The sequence below is a fragment of the Thalassophryne amazonica genome, chromosome 3 (genome assembly GCF_902500255.1).
Source record: "Thalassophryne amazonica chromosome 3, fThaAma1.1, whole genome shotgun sequence".
Lineage (NCBI taxonomy): Eukaryota > Metazoa > Chordata > Actinopteri > Batrachoidiformes > Batrachoididae > Thalassophryne > Thalassophryne amazonica.
Window position 1 is genome coordinate 7,514,036 of NC_047105.1, and position 27,404 is coordinate 7,541,439.

The following is a 27,404-nucleotide window of genomic DNA, read 5'->3' on the forward strand; positions in this document are numbered from 1 at the left end:
TATGCATCACAAATTGCCACAGTAAAACATGAAAAATCCTTGTCAGTGCTGAACACAGCTTATAGTTTAACCAGGATGTTGCACCTTTCTATTCCTGGATGTGGCTTACAGAATATGATCCGATTTATATTTTGTTGTTGTGGAGACGTTTTAGGCACATTAATAATGGAAAAACTGCTACATTTTGCATCCTGGCAAGTAAATTCAAAAAAGTAAAATGTGTGACTATCTAGTTAGTTGTCTTTTCTTTTTTTCTTTATATTCTATTTTGTTTGATCAGCAGCAACTATTCTTCTGGTGTTTTTTTTTTTTTAGTAGTAGCCATGCACTGATATATATTTGGAGTCGTAAAAATGCTGAGTGAGTATATGAATGAATGAAGCGTCCTTTCCCTCCGGTTTAATGAAATGATTCAAGAACAGTAAAGGTCGTCATCATGTAACTCACTCAGCTGAAGGATTAGTGGACGTAAAATATTCTGTCTAAGAGCTTCACCTCTTGTTCCACATGTGTATTCCCCACTGGTGTCACGTACGTCCACTAATGCTTCAGCTGAACTGTGCTGTTTCTTTTTTCTCCCTTGTTTCAGAAGCCATAACTGGCAACTGTCTTCTAGTGTTAGCGGAGGTTAGTCTGTAAGCTCGCCATCGTGCTGATAATCATTCGAGTACATTTGTTTAATGAAGCTGCTGTAAATGAAGAAATTCATCAAAATATTGACATAAATTGCGAAGGTGTTTTGCTTCTTTCATCATTCATCCACCTCAAGTTCCAAGCGCTGTTTCCTAAGCGAGGCGGAAAGAACTGTATGTGATGCTGGTCGGCATCACCGCGATTGCTCTCACTGCCTCCGATGTCGCAGCGGGCCACTCACACCGCCCCCCTGTCTGCTGTGCCGAGCTGCATGCAGCAACATGTCCAAGACTACGCTCGCTGTTTTGATGCGCAGCGCCCACTGCATGGTCTCGGTAATGCAGCCGCAGAGCTCCGTCGCCATGACTTGGATTCTTTGCGGGTCCCGCATCCGTACCCCCGGAGGCAGTGAGCGAAGGGAGAGCACGCGCATTGTGTTCTGTGTGCATTTATCATTTATAGGTATATGATAAAATCGTTATCAAGTTGTTTTACCAATGAATATGGCTTTATACACCCTTCAGAAAACCATACACCCTTTGACCTTCGGCCTCAGGTTGTATGGTTTTCTTCAGGATGTATAAAGCCATATTCATTGGTAAAACAACTTGATTAATAATACACAGCATACAATAAACAAATAAATGACACAAGATATTGCTCATATGAAGATGCTACAAGTATAAAGTTGTTACCAGATGCTACTGTGTGTTCTATAGCCTACATTCTATATTGCACAGGTCTCGCTGTCGATTTGTATTTAACAGTCTTATGGCGGTTGGGTAAAAGCTGTCCCTGAGTCTGTGTGTTTTGCACCTCAGGCTACAGTCCCGTCTGCCTGAGGGCACGAGTGACAACAGAGTGTTAAAGGGATGTGACGTGCCCCTGATTATCCTTCTTGCCCTAGTCCATGCCCTTTCCTTTTGGTTCATGTCCCTAATTTTTGGCACTCCAAAGTGTTTGTCAGTTTCTTTCATTTCCAAAGCTGAGGTCTTCTTGTACTGTGTACAGGCAAACCTAGGCTCAATTCCCCATCAGACTAGAAAATCAGTTAGGGCCCTTGAGCAAGGTCCTTAATCCCATCTGTCAGTGTGCAGCACTTTGTGCATCTGTTTCAGATGGAAAAGTGCAACAGACGTTCAGCTAGTTTGCCATTTATTTACTCTGACTGATGAGTTTTGGCATATTTGTAAATAAATAAATAAAATAGAGTGATAGTGTGAAAAAGATACTTTTTAATTCTTCAATTTGATTATTTTTTTCTTCTTTTAGGGATATGAAGGCGGTATGACCCTTATAGCAGAAAACCCTTTCACCAATGACAAGGAGATTGTTCCCTTCAAGAAGGGAATCCGAATTGACTACATTCTCTTCAAGGTGGGTAAAAGTCCTCTAAATGTCCTCCTGCCTGCTGGGGTTTTTTTTTTTTTTATTCCTTCATCCCCAGCTGATTGTAAGGACATACTGTCTTGTTCTTATTTTAAATGCCAACTGTGCACGTCAGACAAATAAATTATAGACGGTGTGGTAATTGGAATCACATTTTCATGTACAAATGAAATATTCCTTCCCAAGGGATCAGGTAAAGTGGACATTAGCTGTGAATCCATGTCCACCACCAAAGGCTCAGTCCCTGACCAGCCGTTCCCCTATTCTGACCATGAGGCCCTGTCTGCTGAGCTGAGGCTCCAACTGTGTTCTGCTGTCAGACTTGACAAGAAATCAGAGGATAAGGACGCCACAGCTGCAGGTACGTTTTAGTCCACAAGTATTTGAGACAATTTTAATTTTAGCAAATACTACATAGTTATGAATCTGAGCTCAAAGTGCCCAGTATTAATTACATTTATGTCGGGAAAGAAAAGATTGAGAATTGATCTCAAGTGTTGTGTTTAGAACCTTTTGCTGTTTACTGTCATCAGTGTCACAGTGATGCAACTCTTCTTTAGACACAAAAACCCAAACAAACACTTCAGCAAGGCAGCAGAATGAAAGAAAGAATGCATTGATGAGCTCAGCCAAACCACCAGCACATGTTGAGTAAAATCTTTACTGTTAAAGTTGTAGCGTCAGTGTGAAACACCAAAGTTAGCAGTATATGCAACACTGAACAACCTGTTCCTTTTCATTGTTGTTACGTTTGCTCAGTATTTTCAAGTCAGCCTGGTTTTACCAGAACTTTGGAGTCCAAGCATTCGACACAGTCAGAACCTGTCCATTTATTAATCCTTTTATGACAGCCAGTAATTTGGATCACACTATAAAAAAAACTGGGGCAATTTTAACATTTGACCCCAGTACAAATGGAAATTGACATATATTACAATTTTTGCTTCTGTTTGCACCGTAACTTCAAAACATTGAGTCATAAATCGTCCAAACTCTACCTTTTTGGAATCTTTATGATCAGACAAATAGCTTGATGTACTTTTCAATGTGATTGGAGCATTATTATATAGGGCTGTGAATCTTTCAGTATCTCATGATTTGAGTCGATTCCGATTCATGGGGTCACGATTCGACTCAAAATAGATTGTCGATTCAAAATGATTTTTGAATCTAAAGCAATTCAGTACATGCAGCTGCTAAATTCAGTATCTAGTCAACTGTGTTGCAGTGCACTAAGAAAGGTATGACATTGCTTGGCTCAGTTGTCTGCATCATAAACCTGAAGCCTTCATTTTCCATGATGCTGTAGGTCTTTTGAACTGAAGCAGACAATGGATTTAGTTTAGGTTTATTTTTTTTTTTTTCAACTTTTGGAACTGACTGTCAGTTTGTTAAAGTTATGCAGTGTGTGCTGGGTGCCAGCTGCAACTCCTCCACTTCTTTTTTTTGTTGTGTTTCCAAAATGCTTGACCTTCATTTTGCACAGCTTGCATATACGGTGCACCTGGAAAGCATTCACAGCACTTCACTTTTTCCACTTTTTTTATCTTACAGCCTTATTCCAAAATGGATTAAATTAATTATTTCCCGAAAATTCTACACATAGTACCCCATAATGACAATGTGAAAAATGTTTTTTTTTTTTTTCTGATATTTTTGCTCATTTATTGTTGTTGTTGTCCATTTGGCTGCTCCCGTTCTGTGTTCGGGGTCGCCACAGCAGATGCAGTCAGATCCACATTGGTATTTGGCACAAGTTTTACGCCGGATGCCCTTCCCGACACAACTTCAGTTTTACCTGGAGAAATGCACACAACCGCTGATGTTCCGAAGAGGTCTTCCATCCAAGTACTAACCAGGTCCCGCACTGCTTAGCTTCTGAGATCTGACGGGATCAGACTGACACAGAGCAGACCGGCTGCTATTTTTGCAAATTTATTAAAAATTTTAAATAGTAATAAAAAACACTAAGAAATTACATGTACAAAAGTATTCACAGCCTTTCTCATGAAGCTCAGGTGCCTCCTGTTTCTCAGCTTAATTGCAGTGCACTTGGGGTAAATTCAGTTGATTGGACATGATTTGGAAAGACACACACCTGTCTACATACAACCCCTGGCAAAAATTATGGAATCACCGGCCTCGGAGGATGTTCATTCAGTTGTTTAATTTTGTAGAAAAAAAGCAGATCACAGACATGACACAAAACTAAAGTCATTTTAAATGACAACTATCTGGCTTTAAGAAACACTATAAGAAATCAGGAAAAAAAATTGTGGCATCACCCTGTAAATTTTCATCCCCAAAACTAACACCTGCATCAAATCAGATCTGCTCGTTAGTCTGCATCTAAAAAGGAGTGATCACACCTTGGAGAGCTGTTGCACCAAGTGGACTGACATGAATCATGGCTCCAACATGAGAGATATCAATTGAAACAAAGGAGAGGATTATCAAACTCTTAAAAGAGGGTAAATCATCACGCAATGTTGCAAAAGATGTTGGTTGTTCACAGTCAGTTGTGTCTAAACTCTGGACCAAATACAAACAACATGGGAAGGTTGCTAAAGGCAAACATACTGGTAGACCAAGGAAGACATCAAAGCGTCAAGACAGAAAACTTAAAGCAATATGTCTCAAAAATCGAAAATGCACAACAAAACAAATGAGGAACGAATGGGAGGAAACTGGAGTCAGCGTCTGTGGCCGAACTGTAAGAAACCGCCTAAAGGAGATGGGATTTACATACAGAAAAGCTAAACGAAAGCCATCATTAACACCTAAACAGAAAAAAACAAGGTTACAATGGGCTAAGGAAAAGCAATCGTGGACTGTGGATGACTGGATGAAACTTTTCTTATCCCATCAATTGAAAGGATGTTTGGGGATGATGAAATCATTTTTCAAGATGATAATGCATCTTGCCATAGAGCAAAAACTGTGAAAACATTCCTTGCAAAAAGACACATAGGGTCAATGTCATGGCCTGCAAATAATCCGGATCTTAATCCAATTGAAGGTCTTTGGTGGAAGTTGAAGAAAATGGTCCATGACAAGGCTCCAACCTGCAAAGCTGATCTGCCAACAGCAATCAGAGAAAGTTGGAGCCAGATTGATGAAGAGTACTGTTTGTCACTCATTAAGTCCATGCCTCAGAGACTGCAAGCTGTTATAAAAGCCAGAGGTGGTGCAACAAAATACTAGTGATGTGTTGGAGTGTTCTTTTGTTTTTCATGATTCCATAATTTTTTCCTCAGAATTGAGTGAGTCCATGTTTTTTTCCCTCTGCTTGGTCTAAAAAAGTAACCGTTACTGACTGCCACAATTTTTTTCCTGATTTCTTATAGTGTTTCTTAAAGCCAGAAAGTTGCCATTTGAAATGACTTTAGTTTTGTCATGTCTGTGATCTGCTTTTTTTCTACAAAATTAAACAACTGAATGATCATCCTGCGAGGCCAGTGATTCCATCATTTTTACCAGGGGTTGTATAAGGTCTCACAGTTGACAGTCAGAGCACAAACCAAGCATGAAGTCAAAGGAATTGTCTGTAGACCTCAGAGACAGGATTGTCTTGAGACACAAATATGGGGAAGGGTACAGAAACATTTCTGCTGCTTTGAAGGTCCCAATGAGCACAGTGGCTTCCATCATCTGTAAATGGAAGAAGTTTGGATCCACCAGGACTCTTCCTAGAGCTGGCTGCCTGTTTAAATTGAGCAGTCGGGGGAGAAGGGCCTTAGTCAGAGAGGTGACCAAGATGACCAAGAATCTGATGGTCGCTCTGTCAGAGCTCCACCATTCCTCTGTAGAGAGAGGAGAACCTTCCAGAAGGACAACCATCTCTGCCGCAATCCAACAGTCAGGCCTGTATGGTAGAGTGACCAGATAGAAGCCACTCCTTAGTAAAACGCACATGGCAGCCCACCTGGAGTTTGCCAAAAGACACCTGTAGGACTCTCAGACCAGGAGAAACAAAATTCTCTGATCTGATGAGACAAAGATTGAACTCTTTGGCATGAATGCTGGACATCATGTTTGGAGGAAACCAGGCACCATCCCTACAGTGAAGCATGGTGGTGGCAGCATCATGCTGTGGGGATGTTTTTCAGTGGCAGGAACTGGGAGACTAGTCAGGATTGGAGATGGGTATCGGGAACCGGTTCTTTTCGGGTATCGTTAAGAAATTATTCGATCCACTGACATTGATAACCTTTATGCTTAACGATTCCCTTATCGGTCCTTCAGAGCGGCTGTTGTTTTTGGGGGTGTTTGTCGGGAAAATAATAATTTCTCTACATTGATTACAGACCCTACAGCGGATCTGTAATCAATCGTTTCTGCAACGCGCCTCTGCTTTGAAGCTTGAACCAGTGAAACAGTGCTCCAACCCATTGCTTCATTGGTTCTTTGCTTCAATGCTCTGCTGAAGCGGAAACTCCGCTTCTAAACCCCTCTGAAAGCCATTAAAATATGTCAATCATGAGTCACTTTTGTGCAGATTAAAGTCACTAACTGGGACTTTGTTGCGAGAAAGAAAGAGACTTGTCCTCCATTTCGTTTGTACCATTCCAACCGCTGTGTGGCTCTCTACTGTTTCAGAGTCCAGTTGGAATTAATAACTTCAAAGCGAATCACCGTTTAAATTAAATCACACCTCTTCCCAAATGTTGTAATACAAACAATAAACTGCAATCGATCAAAACATTTTTTCCTCCCAAAATGAGATGTCCTGCACTGACGTGCAGCAGCCGGCTGAGCTCAGCTCAGAGGTACGGAGAAACATTAATGCCAGAATGTCTGAAAGTAGATGCTTTTGACAAAAACTACAGATTTTATTTCTATTTATCTCCACAGATCAAGGATCCAGTAGGATCAATAAAATGTTGTTGAGATAGAAAACCTGTAAAGCCTACTTTTAGTACACAGAAAATTCACAGGAGGTATCCATAAGGGAATCGATAAGGATTCAGATCGATAATGGTATTGATATCGATAACATCTTATCAATACCCATCCTGTGTCAGGATTGAGGGAAAGATGAATGCAGCAATGTACAGAGACATCCTGGATGAAAACCTGCTCCAGAGCGCTCTTGACCTTAGACTGGAGCGACGGTTCATCTTTCAGCAGGACAATGACCCTAAACACACAGTCAAGATATCAAAGGAGTGGCTTCAGGACAACTCTGTGAATGTCCTTGAGCGGCCCAGCCAGAGCTCAGACCTGAATCTGATTCAACATCTCTGGAGAAATCTAATAATGGCTGTGCACAGACGCTCCCCATCCAACCTGATGTAACTTGAGAGGAGCTGCAAAGAGGAATGAACCAAACTGACCAAAGATAGGTGCACCAAGCTTGTGGCATCATATTCAAGAAGACTTGAGGCTGTAATTGCTGCCAAAGGTGCATCATCAAAGTATTGAGCAAACGGTGTGAATACTTATGGACCTGTGTTTTCTTAGTTTTTTTTGTTTATATATATATATATATATATATATATATATATATATATATATATATATATATATATATATATATATAAATTTGCAGAACTTTCAAAAAACTTTTTCTCATGTTGTCATTATGGGGTGTTGTGAGTAGAATTTTGAAGGAAAAAATTAATTTGGAATAAGGCTGTAACATAACAGAATACAGAAAAAGTGAAGTGCTGTGAATTCTTTCTGGATGCACTGTAGAGTTGGTCATATCAAGTTCCGTCTAATTGTAGAATCCAAAGTGTGCTGAAACACTTGGTTTTTAATGTTGGCAGAGTGGGTTGAACTTCTCACACTTGTTACTCCTCCATGGTAACGACGAGCCAAGCTAATTTGCTAACGTAGCACAAACTCCTATATAAAAGCCGAGAGTAATGCGCCAAAGCAACTCCACATTTCATCAGTGAGGAGAAACTTTTTTTTTTCCACACTGCTTAGGGTGACCAAACATCCTGTTTTTGCTGGACGTGTCCTGGCTTCTCCAAGAAACCTGTCTGAATTTGTGTCTTTGGATATACATAGCATTTTGTAATATAACAATTTTCATTATGGAGGTAGCATATTTTAAATGTATTGAAATTATAAGGCATCTTTGCCAGCCTGAGGGTCCTGGTTTTTCGGGATTCAAACTATGGTCACTCTACCACTGCTGTTATTAAATGTTGCCACTTTGCATTCTTTCGTTGACACCTACCTGGGTATAACTGTCACCCTGGTATGTCCACCATACAGTTTTTGTGTGGCTAAGCGTTGATTAAGTGATACCAAAAACCTGCTTAGCCAGTGAACAAATCAGCCATTGTTCCAGCGTGAGTGTCAACCTACTGACGGTTTTCTGTTTCAAGTGTCAAACGCAGGCTCGTGTTGAATATACTGATGCTGCTTGTATTGTGGTTCACCTTTCTGCTCTTCCAGTAGTTGCCATTTCTTTCAAATCGGTCTCGTCTTCAGGCAAAGTGGCCGTGTTGGTGGACATTATGACGGAGGCCCGCACAGAAGTCAAAGTGGGCTTGCATTGCGCTGAGAGGATGCGCTACACAGCCAAACGCACCGGAGCCATGGGGCTGGCACTGCTGTTTCTGGAGCTGGCCATCGCTGCCATGCCCTGGCTGGCTCTGGGAACAGAACAACCTTTCCCCCGAACCTCCTTCTATCTGCTGGCTGCACTCTGCTTTGCCATCCTGCTGACAACGTCTCTGCTGTACATGTTCTGCACCATGGAGGTAAAATCCCTTCAAGGTGCTGAAGACCAGATGAGGTTGGCTGTGGGCAGTCTGCAGGAGAAGCTGCGCGGTTTTCCTCCACTTCAGCTGCAAGACACCGAGCAAAAGCAGCCCGAGGGCGAGGAGCCCGGAGCCTTTGCCCCGGGGGAATAGCTCCTCATCCAACACGGCTCCTTCTTCTCCAGCCACGCACCTCCGAATGTGTTTCTTACTGCTGAGATTAGGATTCGTACTGTAAAATGAAGGCATGAACCCACAATTGGAAAGAGATTTAGAAAGTAGTGCAGGACACCTGAAACTTTTTATATATACATATACTTTTTTTATATACTGTAGCGTTTTGCTAGGTGAGCCTCTATGCAGCTATGCCAGTGTTCGTCTATAACCCACCTGCTGTAGAAAACTTCATTCCTGTAGATTCATTGGGACCATGTAGTTTTTCTTTTTAATATTCTGCTTTTTCTTTCTTAAGTTCAACATTTGTGATGAGGAATGTCCAGATAAGAGTTCAGACTGCGCAGAATGATATTTAAAGGAAAACCTTTTTTTTTTTTTTTTTAACAACCAGTGATATTAAGACGTTAACAACCAATCCTCAGCTCTCTACTCACCTTTGATAATTAGTTTGTCAGAAATGATCTTATTCAACTCTTACATCTTGCTGATTTTGTTGCCTAGTTTTCTTGGCGTTGCTCTGCTGCACTATACTGTAGACTGTATATTTACTGGACAAAGCCTGCGTGATGTCACCCACAGGTTTTCTGCAGAGACCGAACTGGCAGTATGAAGCCCATATCTGGGCGTTGCCATGTTGGCAGCAGCGCTGGCTTTGACTATGTCATGACATACACATAAATGCTTTTCTTTGCTAATAAAATTTGAACTACTAGAGAAAGAATTACTCATAACCATCCCAAAGATGTATCGTTATCTTTGGCTGCTTTCAGTGATGCCGGTATTTGGTTAGACTCTTTCTCTCCGATTGTTCTGTCTGAGTTATTTTCATTAGTTACTTTCTCCAAACCATCAACATGTTTATTACACCCCATTCCTACCAGGCTGCTCAAGGAAGCCCTACCATTATTTAATGCTTCGATCTTAAATATGATCAATCTATCTTTATTAGTTGGCTATGTACCACAGGCTTTTAAGGTGGCAGTAATTAAACCATTACTTAAAAAGCCATCACTTGACCCAGCTATCTTAGCTAATTATAGGCCAATCTCCAACCTTCCTTTTCTCTCAAAAATTCTTGAAAGGGTAGTTGTAAAACAGCTAACTGATCATCTGCAGAGGAATGGTCTATTTGAAGAGTTTCAGTCAGGTTTTAGAATTCATCATAGTACAGAAACAGCATTAGTGAAGGTTACAAATGATCTTCTTATGGCCTCAGACAGTGGACTCATCTCTGTGCTTGTTCTGTTAGACCTCAGTGCTGCTTTTGATACTGTTGACCATAAAATTTTATTACAGAGATTAGAGCATGCCATAGGTATTAAAGGCACTGCGCTGCGGTGGTTTGAATCATATTTATCTAATAGATTACAATTTGTTCATGTAAATGGGGAATCGTCTTCACAGACTAAGGTTAATTATGGAGTTCCACAAGGTTCTGTGCTAGGACCAATTTTATTCACTTTATACATGCTTCCCTTAGGCAGTATTATTAGACAGCATTGCTTAAATTTTCATTGTTACGCAGATGATACCCAGCTTTATCTATCCATGAAGCCAGAGGACACACACCAATTAGCTAAACGGCAGGATTGTCTTACAGACATAAAGACATGGATGACCTCTAATTTCCTGCTTTTAAACTCAGATAAAACTGAAGTTATTGTACTTGGCCCCACAAATCTTAGAAACATGATGTCTAACCAGATCCTTACTCTGGATGGCATTACCATGACCTCTAGTAATACTGTGAGAAATCTTGGAGTCATTTTTGGTCAGGATATGTCATTCAAAGCCAATATTAAACAAATATGTAGGACTGCTTTTTTGCATTTACGCAATATCTCTAAAATTAGAAAGGTCTTGTCTCAGAGTGATGCTGAAAAACTAATTCATGCATTTATTTCCTCTAGGCTGGACTATTGTAATTCATTATTATCAGGTTGTCCTAAAAGTTCCCTGAAAAGCCTTCAGTTAATTCAAAATGCTGCAGCTAGAGTACTGATGGGGACTAGAAGGAGAGAGCATATCTCACCCATATTGGCCTCTCTTCATTGGCTTCCTGTTAATTCTAGAATAGAATTTCAAATTCTTCTTCTTACTTACAAGGTTTTGAATAATCAGGTCCCATCTTATCTTAGGGACCTCATAGTACCATATCACCCCAATAGAGCGCTTCGCTCTCAGAATGCAGGCTTACTTGTAGTTCCTAGGGTTTGTAAGAGTAGAATGGGAGGCAGAGCCTTCAGCTTTCAGGCTCCTCTCCTGTGGAACCAGCTCCCAATTCAGATCAGGGAGACAGACACCCTCTCTACTTTTAAGATTAGGCTTAAAACTTTCCTTTTTGCTAAAGCTTATAGTTAGGGCTGGATCAGGTGAGCCTGAACCATCCCTTAGTTATGCTGCTATAGACTTAGACTGCTGGGGGGTTCCCATGATGCACTGAGTGTTTCTTTCTCTTTTTGCTCTGTATGCACCACTCTGCATTTAATCATTAGTGATTGATCTCTGCTCCCTTCCACAGCATGTCTTTTTCCTGGTTCTCTCCCTCAGCCCCAACCAGTCCCAGCAGAAGACTGCCCCTCCCTGAGCCTGGTTCTGCTGGAGGTTTCTTCCTGTTAAAAGGGAGTTTTTCCTTCCCACTGTCACCAAGTGCTTGCTCACAGGGGGTCGTTTTGACCGTTGGGGTTTTTACGTAATTATTGTATGGCCTTGCCTTACAATATAAAGCGCCTTGGGCAACTGTTTGTTGTGATTTGGCGCTATATAAATAAAATTGATTGAAGTGATTGATTGAAATTGATAAAGAGGTGGAGCGTGGGTGACATACTGTGGACAAAAGAAGCCTGAACATTCAAACCAGCTCAGCTAACAGGCTAACCTCGGTTTAGGTGTTTATTAAATCATGTTTTTTGGGACTGTGTGGTGGTACTCCTAACAGTTTGGTTTGGTGTGGATATTAAAAGTTATGAGCTGCTTATTTTCTCAGTAATCATGCATTAAAGGGACCTGACTGATGAGGGTCTCGATAGCTGTGCTACCGCCATTAGCATACATTATTAAATACGAGCATTTCACTCTTAGATGATCCTATAGGATGTTACACCACACAACAAACGATATTTCAGGTGTTTGTAATAAAATACTGTAAACGACACACAGCCACCACAGCATCGAGCGGACACCGACACCCCCAATTATACAGAACATTAGGCTGGCAACGTCTTAAACTAAGAAGTTAGAAAAACGTCACCCCTTGTACAGTTGTTGTGGAGGAAGAAACTATCTATAGAGACCAAAACAATTTTTTTGGTACCAGGCTGGAAATATGTTCTCCTCTGAAGTTGGACATTTTAACATGGACTTCAGTGGGAATCTGCTCATTTTTAGAGCCAGCCTCAAGCGGCCATTCAAGGAACTGAAACTTCACCTTAGCCAGTGGGATCTTACCGCTTGTGCTCTACTCGTAACCACCTCGTGCTCGGCTAGGTGCACGTGTACCACCCGCCGGCATCCAGGTTTCACGCCGAACATAAAGAATCACTCTGAGATGTCAGGAGTTGAGGCTGGAGTGCGTGGTGCACCTTTCTCATGTTATAGTGGGTGTGGGTAGGGTGGAGATGGCTGAGGGAGTCCAGTGAGCTCTGGGGGGGTTGTTTCCCTGACTTTGCCAGTTGGTGTACCTGCGTAGGTAACCTGAGGAGTTGTAGCTCGGGAAGTCGAGGTATGAAAACAGCAGCACTCTACCAGGTGTAAGAGCAGCTTTAAGAAATGAATCAGTGTGAACACAGCAGTCCGCTGTTCACTAAAAAAAGTCATTAAATTATTCTTCACAACGTTTTAAAATTGTCAGCATGTTGACCAGCTTGCTGTCTGATTTCTTTCTTTTTGAGTTGTCAAAGGTGAGTAATGTTAACAGTCAACAGAGGGTTAATTACTAACAGTCTTAATTTGACTAAAACTTTTAAAAAGTTGTGCTTTAAATACATGCCGAGTCCCTGTTTTCTCTACACGCACGAGTCAGACTTTATTTTTGAATATAGATTTCTAACTTCTGCACTGTATCCTGCACTGCTTGAATGTGGTCAGCACAGCTTCGGACACTCCCGTTTATTGTGACCATTGTTTTATGATAGGGGATGAATTGCATCCCGTAGTCCAAAGAATAGCAGCGGGAATGCTAACTTTAACATATTCATCTATTTAATACATCTTTAGTGAGTTGTGCACTTATTTGACTAACAAGATGCACTTTTTACTTTTTTAAGAATTGCATGTTTTCACTTTAAATCGGTGCATAATTTACATCTTATGAGACTGATGGTGTAACTTTCAGTTATGTTGGATTTTATTTTTTTTAGTGCTGCTTTCATTAAGAATCAGAATTTCAAATGTATTTGGTTGATTTCAAGTAACTGTAATGGCATGAAAACAATAAAGAGTTTAAACTCATGAGTTTACTGTTGTTGGAGTTATAGTGAAATTATTTTTTCTGCAAATACTGACGTTCAAATGGTAGTCGTGTGTACACTAACCACTAGATGGCAGTATAGGCAAACTGCCTGAAGAGGTTTCATAATTAGGCCCGCCCCCCCGTCTGAGAGACCTCCCACAGAGGGCGGAGTTAAAGAAGAGGCGACAAACCTACTAATTGTGCCAAATTTGCTGGATCTGCCAGCTGCTCCTCAGCACCCTGAGGGTGAGCTGCACCCATAGGTGTGGTAAAACTTTATAAACATTTAATCAGATTCCATTAGCACTAATGCACCCCTGCCCCCCAAGTTGTTTGACAATTGGGGGGAAAACTGCATCCAGTCACGTCTGTTGAAGTCAATAAACAAAAGTTACATTTACATTACAAGTTAGAGTGATTTAATTTATGATGTATCTGTTCTCAGTACAATGACAGTGTCAGGTCAGAGTTTTTCCCCATCATTGCAGGACTTCTGGCAGTGTCAACATTATAGGCTGAAGTGTCATGGTTGAGCTATTTTGTCAAACTCAAGGTTTTTTTGGGGGAGGGAAGGCATGGTGATTGCTCAGATTCGACAACGTGCAAGTGAGCCCAAATTTAAAAATGAAAAATTTGTATTAAATGAGCCAGATCAAACAATGACATAAATCTGAGAGCCGAGAGGAGGAGAAATCATTTTTGGGTGCTTGCTCACACAGCATGCAATGTGTTGCGTGCACAGTGTTATATAGTAACAAAGTAAAAATACTTCACTACTGTACTTAACTATGTTTTGGGAGACTTTGTACGAGTTTTTTAATTCAGCTTGCTTTCACTTTTACTTCCCTACATTTCCGATGTTAATTGAATACTTCTACTCCGATACATATTCTATGTGCCATGCCATTACTCATTACAAAAAAAACAACACACATGAAAAAAGTCGTGTTTTCACCCAGAAACAACTAGTGACTAATGAAGTCAGGCTGATTTGTCATGAGGCATGTCCGGTAGGCTTTTTTGCAGTTGCACACTTGTTTGTCAGGAAAATGATCATTTCTCTACATTGATTACAGACCTGCAGTGGGTCTGTAATCAACTTCTGCAGCGCGGCTTTGCTTTGAACCTTGAACCAATCGAAGCAGTGCTTCGATCTACGATTCGTGGATTCATTTTTTTTTTCGCTTTATCCTAATTTTTCCCGCTAAAACCCTGAAGAGTATATGTGAGTAATATTTAATATTTTTATGTTAAACCGAGCTGTTATGGTCTTCTGAAACAGTTGATAGATGTATTTTATAACTTAAAAACAGGGCCGATGCTAACGTGTTAGCATGTCTATGCCGTTTTCAGTATTAAAGTTAGCATTAAGCTGTTTGCATCAGCATGTTTGTGTTGATTTGTTTTCTGTATAATTAATGGCTCAGCGTTCGTTGTCATAAAAGAGTCAAATTGTAATTTTTAAATGTATTTTTATTCATATATTAATGGCAACAACAATAGTCTACATAATAGACAATAATAGTCAATAATAATAGACTAATAATGTTACAATACAATTTTAGAGAAAGAGACAAAAAGAACCTAATGAAACAAAACACAACAGAAAAGATAAAACCATGTAACAATGAAAATAAATAAATACATATAGAAATCACTGTTTGCTGTGAACACCTAGTGAGTAGCCTACTCTTGTTTAGGTTTTGAAACCTTGTTTCTGAAGCGTTTTGACTAATACCAGTCATTTACAAGCCGAGATAAACTTTTATTTAAAAAAATCAGTCAGTTTTTGATTAACATTTACTTGTACTTTCAGTACTTGAGTAGATTTAGTTGTACATTACTGTGTCATACTTAAGTACAATAAATACTAGATACATTAAGACTTTTACTTGAGTAGCATTTAAATCAGTGACTTGAACTTCTACCAAAGTCATTTTTTAAATGGGTATCTGTACTTTTATTTAAGTGTGGTTTTCAGCTACTTTATACAACACTATGCGTGCAGGTTTTGTATGTAGTATGCAAATGTGGACATGTGGAACATTGTACGCTCCTGAAACTGGCCACCATGTTCAAAAAAAGCACTGTGTGATTCCAGTTTGGTTAAAAAAAAAAAAAGGAATAGGAGACTCTGCTCCCAAGTAATCTTGCAATTACTTTCGCTTAAATGATTCAAAGTTAGGTTATGATGGACATTATACTTTTATTTCTTTTAAAATGTTGAAATTTGTACAGTATTTCTGGATTTGAACAACATCTTTGCACCCTCCCTAAGTCTCATGCAGGAGTAGAATTCCAGTATGGTCATGCATACATGCATTGCCCCCGCACCAGTCCCTCAGCTGTACCCAATTGCTTGGGGTTGTCACAAGTGTGTTTTGCTGGATGCCCTTCCTGATGTAACTCCAGTTCTACAAGGGGAAACTGTCTGATAAATAAATCAGGGTTTATCTCTTGAGATCTGACAGGATCATGTGTGCACAAAGCAGCATGGCTGCACAACACTAAATATGAAAATATGAATATTGAGCACTTCATCTGAAAATGTGAACATGGCCATTGGTTGGATGACTGAAATTCTGATTGCAGCTGATCTCTGAGTACAGACGACTTACAAACATTAATTTAAATAATCAAGGCAAACCTCAGATCTGGAGACACGCAAACACAAACGGTTCAGGTCATTTTAACTTATAATGTGAACGTAACCTGAATTGACCATCTTTTTCCCACTTTGAGGTGAGTTTGCATTTTCCTTCAACTCTTGGATTTTATTTTTAACAGTATTAAACTTACTAACCGCAGCTGACACAGACTATATCGCTGGCCTGTAGGTGGCGCTATCCTTCACTCCTGGTGAATGTTCGACGAATCAGCACGGTGGTGTTGTGGGAGTGGTGTGGGCGTGGTCACGTGATCCCCCTGAACAATGTTTATGGTTGCTATGGAAACTGGAGCGAGACAAACCGATAGCTGAAAACAGGACTTTGATTGACAGCCTCACGGTTAAAGGTGGCCCCGCTGAGGCCACGCCCCCTGGAGCCGCACCTGTTGCAGGTCTGACAGACGGACCGCACACGCGCTCCGGAGTCCGGACGGCCGACATGGGCAGCGTGCGTCCACTTAAAACAGCCGTGGCTCTGGGTGACGTGGACGACACGTCGCTCGCGCTGCCGTCCGTCAATCACTATCGATCCGGAATCGAACGAGTTCTGGAACAAGTGAAGAGTATCAAGAGAACCAAATCCAGACGTTTGAGCAACACGAGCGCGTCCACGTCTGTGCCGCCAACCAGTAAGACGCTGATTTATCGTCTTATTAAGGGAACATGCCGCAATAATGTCGGCAGGGTGTTTATTGATTACCGATATTTAGTACACGTTAATTTCCATGAAATGATGTTTTTTTAATTATGCAGTGTAGACGTGGCCAACTTGCAGCAAATATGTATCAGTAAAAGTCCCCAATGTGCAGTAACTCCAATGCAATGTCATATATATATATATATATATGTATGTGTGTGTGTGTGTGTGTGTGTGTGACAGAGAGAGATACTCATCAACAACTGTAATATTGATTTTTCTTGCGTGCGTGCGTTCAAATATCCTCAAGTCAATTACATTTTATTGCTTTTTTTTTCTAAAGTTTGTTCCACTTGATTGCACATGAATAGATTTGTATTTGTGTGTGTGTGTGTGTGTGTGTGTGTGTGTGTGTGTGTGTGTGTGTGTGTGTGTGTGTGTGTGTGTGGCGACACTCAACCAATCTGGAATTCCAAACACAACTCTTGCCAAATTTTACCCAGTTTTGTTTTTTTATTTATTTATTCTTTTTTAACGCAACGTTGTTGTGTTTATGTATCATTATTTTGATACAATGTTTGTTTGGAGATTATAATTTGTTGTTAATGTTAGAAAAGTGTGTGATAGTTTTTTGTAATTTTTGTACAGATTAAATTTTATGTTTGTGTAGAATATTGTTTGTCCCTGAATGAACATGGGTCAGTGTGTGTGTGTGTGTGTGTGCGTGCGTGTGTGTTGCAGTTATTTAATTGATCAGTTTTTACAGAGAGAACACGTTTTGATTTTATCTTCTTTTTGGGCTACAGCTAACTTTATTCTCTTTTATCAGATGTCTATAATACACTTACTGGATTGTGGTCATTGATATTTTCTCACTGCAGTTGTTTTAATTATTGTTTAATCATTATTTTTCATAGATTTATTTCAGTTATTATATTGCAGTAAAAAGTGGCATTTCCCAGGAAAATGAAGCAGTTATGGCTCCATTTGGGCTGGAACCACCTATTAATTTAATCACAGTGGTGGTCAAGTGGTTAATGCGCTTGGTTTCGGTGCAGAAGGTTCCCGGTTCAAATCCCACCCCTGCCACATTTCTCCATGTCATGTGGAGTTGCGTCAGGACGGGCATCCGGCGTAAAACCTGTGCCAATTCAACACGCAGATCCACCTTGGATTTGCTGTGGCGACCCCAACACCAAAAAAAAAAGAAAAAAAAGAAAAAAGCCTTATTAATTGCAGCCCTGCAGCAGTTACTATTACTGTTGATGCAAAATGGTAAAACCTGCATAAATTGACTTAAAGTGCATAAAGCAATTTAACTGTTACAGTGTGGGATTTATGAGTGTTTCAGCACAGAGAAATTTGACAGTAACTGCTGCAGGGCTGCAATCAATAATGCTTTTTTCTTTTCTTTTTTTTGGTGTTGTGATAAACAGTGATGCTGGTAACGGGTTACTTAGTAACGCGTTACTCTAATCTAACCACTTTTTTTAGTAACGAGTAATCTAACGCGTTAATCTTTCCAAATCAGTAATCAGATTAAAGTTACTTCTCCAAGTCACTGTGTGTTACTATTATTTTTGCATTGTGGTTCGATAGCAGCATTAAACTTGGTCCGTGGGCAGGAGGTTGGGGTTTGACTGAACTGCCCACTTTAAGCGAGCTGTGAGCTTTTCATCCGCGTTTTTTTTCTGCAGTAGCTACGACTCGTCCTCACCTCTTAAAGCGCTGTGATAACAGCACACCTGCACTGAGCTTTACAAAGACATTTTTATGCTTTTTTTCTCCTTTATTTAGAATTCTGCGCTGAGCCACTCCGTATCTGCTCACTAAAAACAGCTGATCCTTCGCGACGCGTCAACAACTAACACTATTTTCCACTCAAATGCACCTAAACTCTCTTTCTGAGGAGCACATGATGTGAAAACACAATAAAACTTTCTTACCTGTAAATCTGGTCCTGTTTTCTGCATAAATAAATGTTATCCATTCTTTGTGCTCAAACGCCAAAGCAGGGGCGAATCCAGATGGAATGGGGGCGTGGGGCAGGGATGTGCCCCCCCACAACACCCCTAGATTAAAGGTCCAGTTTTTAAGCCTTTTTTTTCTACAAGTACTAATACTACTTATAATAATAATTTTGACAAGTAAAATGTTTCGAGAAAATTTAAATGTTAGAAAAATGTTAGAAAGAATTTAATAGTTACATTTATAAACAATGTGGGTTAGAAATTGCAAGTTTTACTGTTACAGTGCTGTCAACAGTTAAATATGAGGTCAAGAAAGAGGTCTTTATTTTACTTTTTATAAAACAAGTATTTATTTTAAGTCAAGAAAGGGTGACTATAAAGTGACTTTTGGCAAAACAAGTATCATTGTCATGTTGACGTGGCAGAGGGTTGTTGTCGGCAGCTGGAGAAAGTAACTAAAAAGTAACTAGTAATCTAACTTAGTTACTTTTACAATTGAGTAATCAGTAAAGTAACTAAGTTGCTTTTTCAAGGAGTAATCAGTAATCAGTAATTGGATTACTTTTTCAAAGTAACTGTGGCAACAGTGGTGATAAATGACCTTAGTTTATTCTATTATATTCAGAGGTGTCAAGTAACGAAGTACAAATACTTCGTTACTGTACTTAAATACACTTTTTAGGTATCTACACTTTACTCCATTACTTATTTTTCTGCCTACTTCTGACTTCTACTCATTACATTTTCACACAAATATCTGTACTTTCTATTCCTTACATTTTTAAAACAAACAGCCTCGTTACTCTTGGCTTCAGCGCCGGTGGATGTGCGCTGAGGTGTCAGCGCACATCCACCGGCGCGGCTCCACCTGAAGCCCGAGGCGCCAGCGCAGTTCCACCGGCGCGGCTTTACCGAGGCACCAGTACGGAGTTATCTGACCATGGGTCTGAAGAAGGCACTGACGGCGGAGGAGGGAGACGATATCAAGAAGTCCCTGGACTTTTTGTCTGAGGAAATCTCTGTTGTTAAAATGCAGCAGAAATCCATTATGGAGCTGGTGGAAGAAGTGAAGGCTCTCCGGATCCAGAATGCCGAGAAAGACCGGCGTCTGGTGCACCTGGAGAACCGTGTTGTGGAGTTGGAACAGTACACAAGGATGAACGACGTTATTATTACAGGAATTCATATTAAACCTCGATCGGGCGGTGTCAGAAGACAGCGGAGGGGAGGCCAGCGAGCAGGAGGCCAGTTCAGTGGAACAACAGGTGGCTGACTTCCTGCAATCTAAAGGTATTCAAATGGACTGTAATAACATTGAAGCGTGCCACCCCCTGCCCAGGAGAGAGGATGGAGACAAGCGAGCAGTTATGAGGTTTGTCAACAGAAAACATAAAATGGCATTGTTAAAACAGGGACGGAAACTCAAAGGAACAAACGTATTCATCAATGAACATCTGACCAAAAGAAACGCAGACATCACCAGGAAAGCTCGTTTCTTAAAAAAGCAGGGAAAAATTCAACAGACATGGACATCCAACTGCAAAACATTCATCAAACTGAACGGAACACCAGAACAAGTGAAGGTTATGATAATCAGGAACATCGAGGAACTGGACAAATACGACCAATAAGGTATGAGGACACAAACACATCACAACATCATGACACAGACCAGAGGAACCTATTCATCTACTACATCATCTACATCTGGAGACAAGAAGGATATAACTCACAGGATTGCTGATCATGGAAAAGTAGAACTGAGAACATTTAAATACACAGACCACAATGTACTGGACTTGGAGCACGATATAGACCTGGACAATAATTTCTTCTCAAATATTAATGACAGTTGTTGCTATTATACAGATGAACAGTTTAATCGGATCATTAAAACGGATAACAAATTATCAATAGTCCATTTCAACAGCAGAAGTCTGTATGCAAACTTTAACAACATTAAAGAATATTTAAGTCAATTTCAAAAAATATTTAACATAATTGCTATATCAGAAACATGGATCAATGAAGATAAAGGAATGGATTTTGAACCGATCGAAGCAGTGGTTCGCAGATTGAAGCAATGCTTCGACCTATTGTTTTGTTTATTCTTTCTTTCGCTTAATTTTCCCCCGCTAAAACCCTAAAGAGCATACTTCTGTGAGTATTATTTACCTTTTCTATGTTAAACCGACCTGTTATGGTCTTCTGAAACAGTTGATAGATGTATTTTATAACTTAAAAACGGGAGCGACGCTAACGCGTTAGCATGTCTATGGCATTTTCAATGTTAAAAGTTAGCATGAAGCAGTTCCAGCTGTCTTCACGTTCGGGTGCATTTGTTTTCAAATTGTAATATTTCTTAAATTTATTTTTGTTTATATATTAATAATCTAATGATTATTATATACAATTTCAGAGAAAGAGACAAAAAGAACCTGAAAAGAAACACAACAGAAAATAAAATATAAAAGCAACTAACAATGAACATACATAAATACAGAAATAAATAAGTGTTTCCTGTGAACACCTAGTGACTCTTCCACCTCCATTTCATCCCTGTTTTATTTAAGTTTAATGACAGTTTGTTTCGGTCAAACCATATTTTCAATGTGTTAATTTCTTCAGTGATTTCCTCCAGAACTTTCTGCCAAACTAGAAAACTGCTGCATCCTAGTAAGAGCAGAATACTACTGGAATGAATCTGAATAAGGAAAGTTGGGTTTTTTTCTCACTAAATGGATGCTGCACTCACTGCAGTTTATTGTCTGGAATAGTCCCAGATTGCATTTCAGAGCTTCTAGAATTGAAACATTTTCATGCAGGTGGTGTTGGGGGTAATTTTGGGTTTTGGGTCACATGTAGAATGAATCAGTTTTTAAATTAAGTTTTCAATTCATATAGTGGCATCTACCTTTTTTTTTAAAAGGTTACTTTATACTTTTACACTTTAAGTAGGTTTTGGAGCACATACTTTTTCAGTTTTACTTGAGTAAAGAGGTCAAGTTGATACTTCAACTTTTACCAGAGTGTTTTTAAACTGCAGTATCTATACTTCTACTTAAGTAACAAATGTGTGTACTTTTGACACCACTGCCAAGCACACTAGTAAACGAGCAAAATCGTGGTTCCAAACCAACAAAATTAATGCCTCGCAGATGTGAAGAAATCATGCAAAACTGTGGTTATACAACTAAATACTAGTTTAGTGATTCACTGGATTGCTAAAAAAGCAGTTTGAACATAATAGTTTTGAGTTTGTAGCGTCAACAGCAGATGCTACTATTATTGTGAACACCCCCTTTTCTACTTTTTTTTTTTTTTACTAATAGCCCTATTTCATAGCCTTAAGAGTGTGCATATCATGAATGCTTGGTCTTGTTGGATAAGTAACAAATGTGTGTACTTTTGACACCACTGATTATATTCTAGTCATCATTGGAACTTTGCAGTGTAAAAAGGTTTAATAGTAACTGCTGCAAGGCTGCAATTATTTATTTATTCATTTATTTTTTGTCAGTTGTTGCAGATTAACATGAGCATTAATTGTTTAGTTGGTGTTCCAAGGATAAATTGGGGGGGGGGGACAGAAACAACTTCCCCCTTAAAGGTGACGCTTTTAAATATCTTGTGTTGTTCAGAATCCAGTGCCAGTGTGTAATCATTGTGTGAGTGTAACGCTGACAGAAGCTGTAAATCGTCACATTTTCAAAGCTGAAAATCAAATAAAAGTTTGGCATTTTTGGTAACACTTATTTTAAAGACTGACAATTATCAAGAGTAGCTGTTGATTAATTTTCTGTTCATTGATTAATTGCTACCTGTTTTAAACTGGTGTCAATTCAAAAGGTCATTTTCATACAAACTTCATCAGTGGGACAAACTTTGATGACAGACTCTGGAGCAGGGAAAGGGTTTTTTTTTTTTTTTTTTTTTTTTTTTTTTTTTTTTAATCCTGTTGGATTCCAATTTTTTTTTTTTTTTTTTGTGATGTGTGGTTGTCTTCAGGCCCTGTGGATGACAGCGTGTTCTTTGATGATTTGAAGTCACCGTCCAGCCCGCTCAGTGGAAGCATCTTCTTCAGGAATGGCCTCAGCAGAAGTGTGAGTTGATGATGATGATGATATATATATAATATTATTTTTTTACGAGATGATTAAAGGATTACTGACAGACTGTTGTGACTTTGATGGCTGTTGCATGAAACACTGTTACATAAATTACATAAAATCATGAAGATGTTTATTTTGCACCAGATTGCATGGTGGGGAAAAAAAGTTATTTCAGCCTTTTTTCCTCCATCATGGCTCAGCCAGTGGCAGAGACATCTCTGTGTGCAGGCAGATGCATGATATTTCACTTGTGAGCAAGATTACTTCTGTTGAAGGAGTCCAGTTGTTAACAAACTTTGTATATGCATTATGCACAGTGACCCTAGGAAGCATATTGGTTTGGGGGTCAAAAGGTCAATCATCAAGGGCACTGGAGTGCACTTTGTACAAATATTGTGAGCACAATAACTGTCCGGTTGTCATCAAACTGGGTATGTGTGTTGGGTACATAGACACCAAGATGCCTATTGACTTTGGGGATGAAAGTTTATGGGGTCAAGGCCACTTGAGTGTACTCTGCAAAAATGTTATGAGTGCAATAACGTCTTTAGTAATTGCCTGTTACCAATTGTGGTATATGCTTTAAGTATTTTGACCCCAAGAAGCCCACTGGCTTTGGGGTCAAAAGGTCAAGGTCACTGGAGTGCACTTTATAAAAATTGTGTGAGTGCAGTTACTAAAGAAGAAGCCTATTCATTTTTGGGGGGTCAAAAAGCTAAAATGACTGAGCTGTACAAGTGTGAATGGTAAGCTTGTCGGCAATTGCCCAGCGCGCCATGGGTTCATGCAGACTGTGAATTTATTGAGTTATGAGCTGCTGAAGCATATGAGATGAGATTTATTGTCATTGTCATTATGAGTGCAACAACAATGAAATTATGTTTACACTCCAATTACCTCATACAAAATACAGCAATTAATCCACAATTATTAGTAGTTTACTGTAATAATGACACACATCAGAATTAAAGACAACACATATATATTTGACATTGTTTATGTGCAATAAACTTGAAGCAGTCCGTCATCCGATTGAGGTAAAGTGGGTGAAGGCCGCAGCAGGAGGGGCCCGTGTAACGGAGACCAGCAGGTGTCGCTGTGCAGATGTAGTTAGTAAACCTCACTCCCAACAGCTCAAATGGATTCTCTGGTCACAAGGCCAGTGCCCTGGGTTTTAGCCTTCTGGTTAGAGAGTCTGACTTCCATGCCGAGGATCGTGAGTTCGTGTCCTGAGGGGAGTAAATGGGCGGAGTTATAACAACACAACGCAGAGTGCAGCCGCTACACCCGCACCACCCAGCTTGGGGAGTTGATGCCTCCAGAGTGGCAGGGAGGAAGCCAGGGTAAGGGGAGTGGAGAGATACAATGGGGGGGTAATAGGGATGATGGGAGGGAAACGTGTCCTGTGCAGATGAGTTAAGTTTGTGTCAGTTTCTGTCCATGTCTGCGTAAAGTCTGACATTGCTAGGCAACAGCAGGCTGGGGGGGGGGGGGGTAGATAGATAAGAAGGGGGAGCCAAATTGCTTCACCAAGGCTGTAGATCCTTCTAAGGGAAGAGCAGGGCATTTGAGCTGATAAGGCTGCCATGTTGATAAGTGGAGAGATACAGAATTCCATTTACTGCACTGCTGACCGTCTAGAGTCCAAATTTATGATGAATATTCTCCGGTCGTCAGAAGCGCATTCCTTTGCAATGCAGGGATATGCTCCAAGATAGTATCCAGTTTGCATTTGAGTTCAAGAGTTAACACAGTCTGAGATTGCTGCCTTGCTCACTCATTAATCATGATGGACAGATGAGGGAACAAGATTTTGGTAGCAGCCGTCTTGCTAATATTCCTGTGGGTCAGGGCAGCGCAAAACCAATCTGAGCCAAACCTCCCACCATAAAAGCGAATAGAAATAAATCCTCAATGTCTTCCACAGAGAGTGGAGCCAAGCATGTCACACTCCATTTCTCCCAGGCATTGAGAACATAGTCCGCTGGGTAGGTTCCATCATGGCACATAGGTCCCCCAGCCCTGGTTTCCCTGGTTGAAAAAAATGGTGTCAATAGCGTTGAGAGACCAGCTGATCAATTCCATGGTTAATCCAAATCTTAATTTGAAAAATTCACAGTTTGGTGAAGCTGGGAGTTTGAAGGTCGGAACAGAAAAGGACAAGAGGAGAGGAGAGGGGAGGAATGCGGCCACCCTTGCCAGAGTCCCAAGCTGAATGAATCTTATCCAATAATATCTGTATTGATTATGAACTTTTTAAATTGATTGTTTGGAGCTATTTCCTAAAACATTGCAGTTGCTTCCAGCTGCTGAAGGCAACAGTGTTGACTGTGTTTCGCAAACTATGAACTGAGTGAACCCTGGCGACTGCAAGTCAGTCAGTCAGTATGTCATCAGGCTTCATTACTGGCAGTCAGATGAGTCGTCATCACAGAGGATTGTTCGTCTTCAGTAATGCGTTTTCTTTGGCTCTGCAGCTCGGCCAGGAGAGGACTTTCAACCGGCACATCACGAACCAGAAGAGTGACAGTGTGAAGAGGAACACTGTAGTTACCAAGCATCAGAATGAGAGGAGTCATCCTGCTGGGGGCACTTTGGGACTCAGAGTGTCCAACGCCAGCCGCAGTGAGCCTAATCTGGGTCGGCATCTTTTGTTGCCAAACGACTTCGTTACCCCGAACAATGTGTTTTCTAACAAGAGCACCCACAGGACGGTGATGAGCACCCGTCGGTTTGTCAAGACCCGCTCAGCCCAGCCTCAGCCTGTGCGCGCTGTGAACGGACATGTCAACACAACAAAAAGCCAGCTGGTGTCCACCCGAAAGGAAGCATCCAAAATGTCAGTAAAGCGTTCCGCGGATGAGCCACTGGGCCAGGTTAAAGGGGATCTTGGGTGAGTGGGAACCTTAAGGTGTTTGTAACATTTTTAAAATGATGATCGTTCGTGGCATTGGAACTCGAGCTTTGGTTTTCTTAACAGCTTAAATGGCAACAGCAAGCTGGCAGACATCACCATTAAGGAGGCTGTGGATTATCTTTCCAGAGAAGAAGAAACCTATCAGCAGTGTGGCGCTTCCTTCATTCAACACAGCACCTTCCTTGAAGACCAGGCTAAAGATGAGGTATTGTTTCTAGAGATGACAATTCTGAAATGTTGAGCAACTGCTTTGAAATGGTTACAGACATTTGGAAAATGACGTCTCTCTGCCCTACTTGGACTATTTATTGTTTTATTACATGTATGGATCCAGAACGCTACAGCTGTAATTGTATATGATCGCCAATCACTTCTAAATATTCTAACATCATATGAGGCACTTTTTAATCATGGTTTGAAACAGCATGATTCCACAAACTGTCCTCCCCTCGCATCTATTCCGGCGTGCCTACGAAGGCTCTCCTGGGCATGTCCCCGAAAAAGACGCTCCAGGAGAAGGGGAAAGAGAGGCGGCATCCTTGTTCGGGTAAGGACCTACCTGAGAGCTTATGGTGGTGATTTTTCGTCCTTGTCGGGGCGAGCAGCAGAGGCCCGTATGCGGTGGATCACTCCATTGGCCCCGGATAGATGCGGCCCCATGGATCACCTGCATCCGCCCGTGTGTTGGTTCGTCCCCCGGCAGTCGAGAGCAGGCAAGTGGGGTGTGGACTGGGGAAACATCCGCGTGCTCGCCCGTGCTCAAACTCCTCGCATCGAGCACACCGCACTCCGTTTGGCGCTGTTCAACTGCCGGTCGGTCACCAACAAAACCTTCTTAATGACTTTTTTGCCTCTAAAAAACTGGATTTTATGTTCCTGACAGAGACATGGCTGCAAGTGGGTGAGTGCTCGGCCTTCTCTGAACTTCTTCCCCCGGGCTGCACATACTTTAGTGCGCCTCGTCATTCTGGAAAAGGTGGAGGGCTTGCAACAGTGTTTAAATCCAGCCTTCACTGCTGTTGCGCTCCTTCTGAACTCTTCTCGAGTTTTGAAATACAACTGTTAAAACGCCAGACAAACCTACTTGTCCTTTGTGCGCTCATCTATTGCCCCCCTAAGTTCAACAAGCACTTTATACAAGAGTTTTCAGATTTCCTGGCTGGAATTGTAATCACCACTGACTGTTGATTGTGGGTGATTTTAATATTCATATTTGTTGTGACAATAAGCCTCTGGTCAAGGACTTTTTTAATGTGATTGATTCTTTTAATCTCACGCAGTGGGTTAGTGGTCCCACGCATGAAAAGGGGCATACATTAGATCTTATTCTTTCTTTTGGCCTCAGTGCTCAAGTCGAGGAGATATGTGACTGTCTAATCTCGGATCATCTGCCGATTTTATTCAATTTAGCTCTTCCAGGCTCAGTGGAAAAACGGGACCTTTCTGTGCGCACAAAGTGCGCGTTAAACTCAGTCTGTGGAGCAATTTACGAGTGCGTTTCTGGCCACTGTGCCCTCCTCACTTCGTGACCCGAGTGCTTTGAACTGTGAGGAGCTTCTTATTTTATTTAATTCTGTCTGCACAGAAGCGCTAGACTCTGTTGCGCCACTTGTGATCAAGCGCTCCAGGTCTGCGTCGGAGCCGTGGCACAATGAGACTACTTGTGCGCACAGACGCGAATGCAGGCACGCGGAGCGTAAATGGAAGAAGGACCATTTGCATGTTTTCCTGG

At 40.8% G+C, this 27,404-nt stretch overlaps 2 protein-coding genes across 4 annotated transcripts in view; both read left to right on the forward strand.

Moving 5' to 3' along the window:
* Positions 1-9,064, forward strand: part of smpd2b (sphingomyelin phosphodiesterase 2b) — a 40,824-nt gene extending 31,760 nt beyond the window's left edge. For both annotated transcript variants that reach the window (XM_034165480.1, XM_034165486.1), the window contains 3 exons: positions 1,906-2,010; positions 2,209-2,383; positions 8,470-9,064. In XM_034165480.1, coding sequence (XP_034021371.1) covers positions 1,906-2,010; positions 2,209-2,383; positions 8,470-8,894 — 705 coding nt within the window. In that variant the 3' untranslated portion in view covers positions 8,895-9,064. The remainder of the gene's footprint in view (positions 1-1,905; positions 2,011-2,208; positions 2,384-8,469) is intronic.
* Positions 9,065-16,440: 7,376 nt separating this feature from the next.
* The window catches only part of pkp1b (plakophilin 1b), a 47,818-nt gene continuing 36,854 nt past the window's right edge, over positions 16,441-27,404 (forward strand). For both annotated transcript variants that reach the window (XM_034165505.1, XM_034165514.1), the window contains exons 1-4: positions 16,441-16,665; positions 22,652-22,746; positions 25,233-25,648; positions 25,736-25,877. In XM_034165505.1, coding sequence (XP_034021396.1) covers positions 16,476-16,665; positions 22,652-22,746; positions 25,233-25,648; positions 25,736-25,877 — 843 coding nt within the window. In that variant the 5' untranslated portion in view covers positions 16,441-16,475. The remainder of the gene's footprint in view (positions 16,666-22,651; positions 22,747-25,232; positions 25,649-25,735; positions 25,878-27,404) is intronic.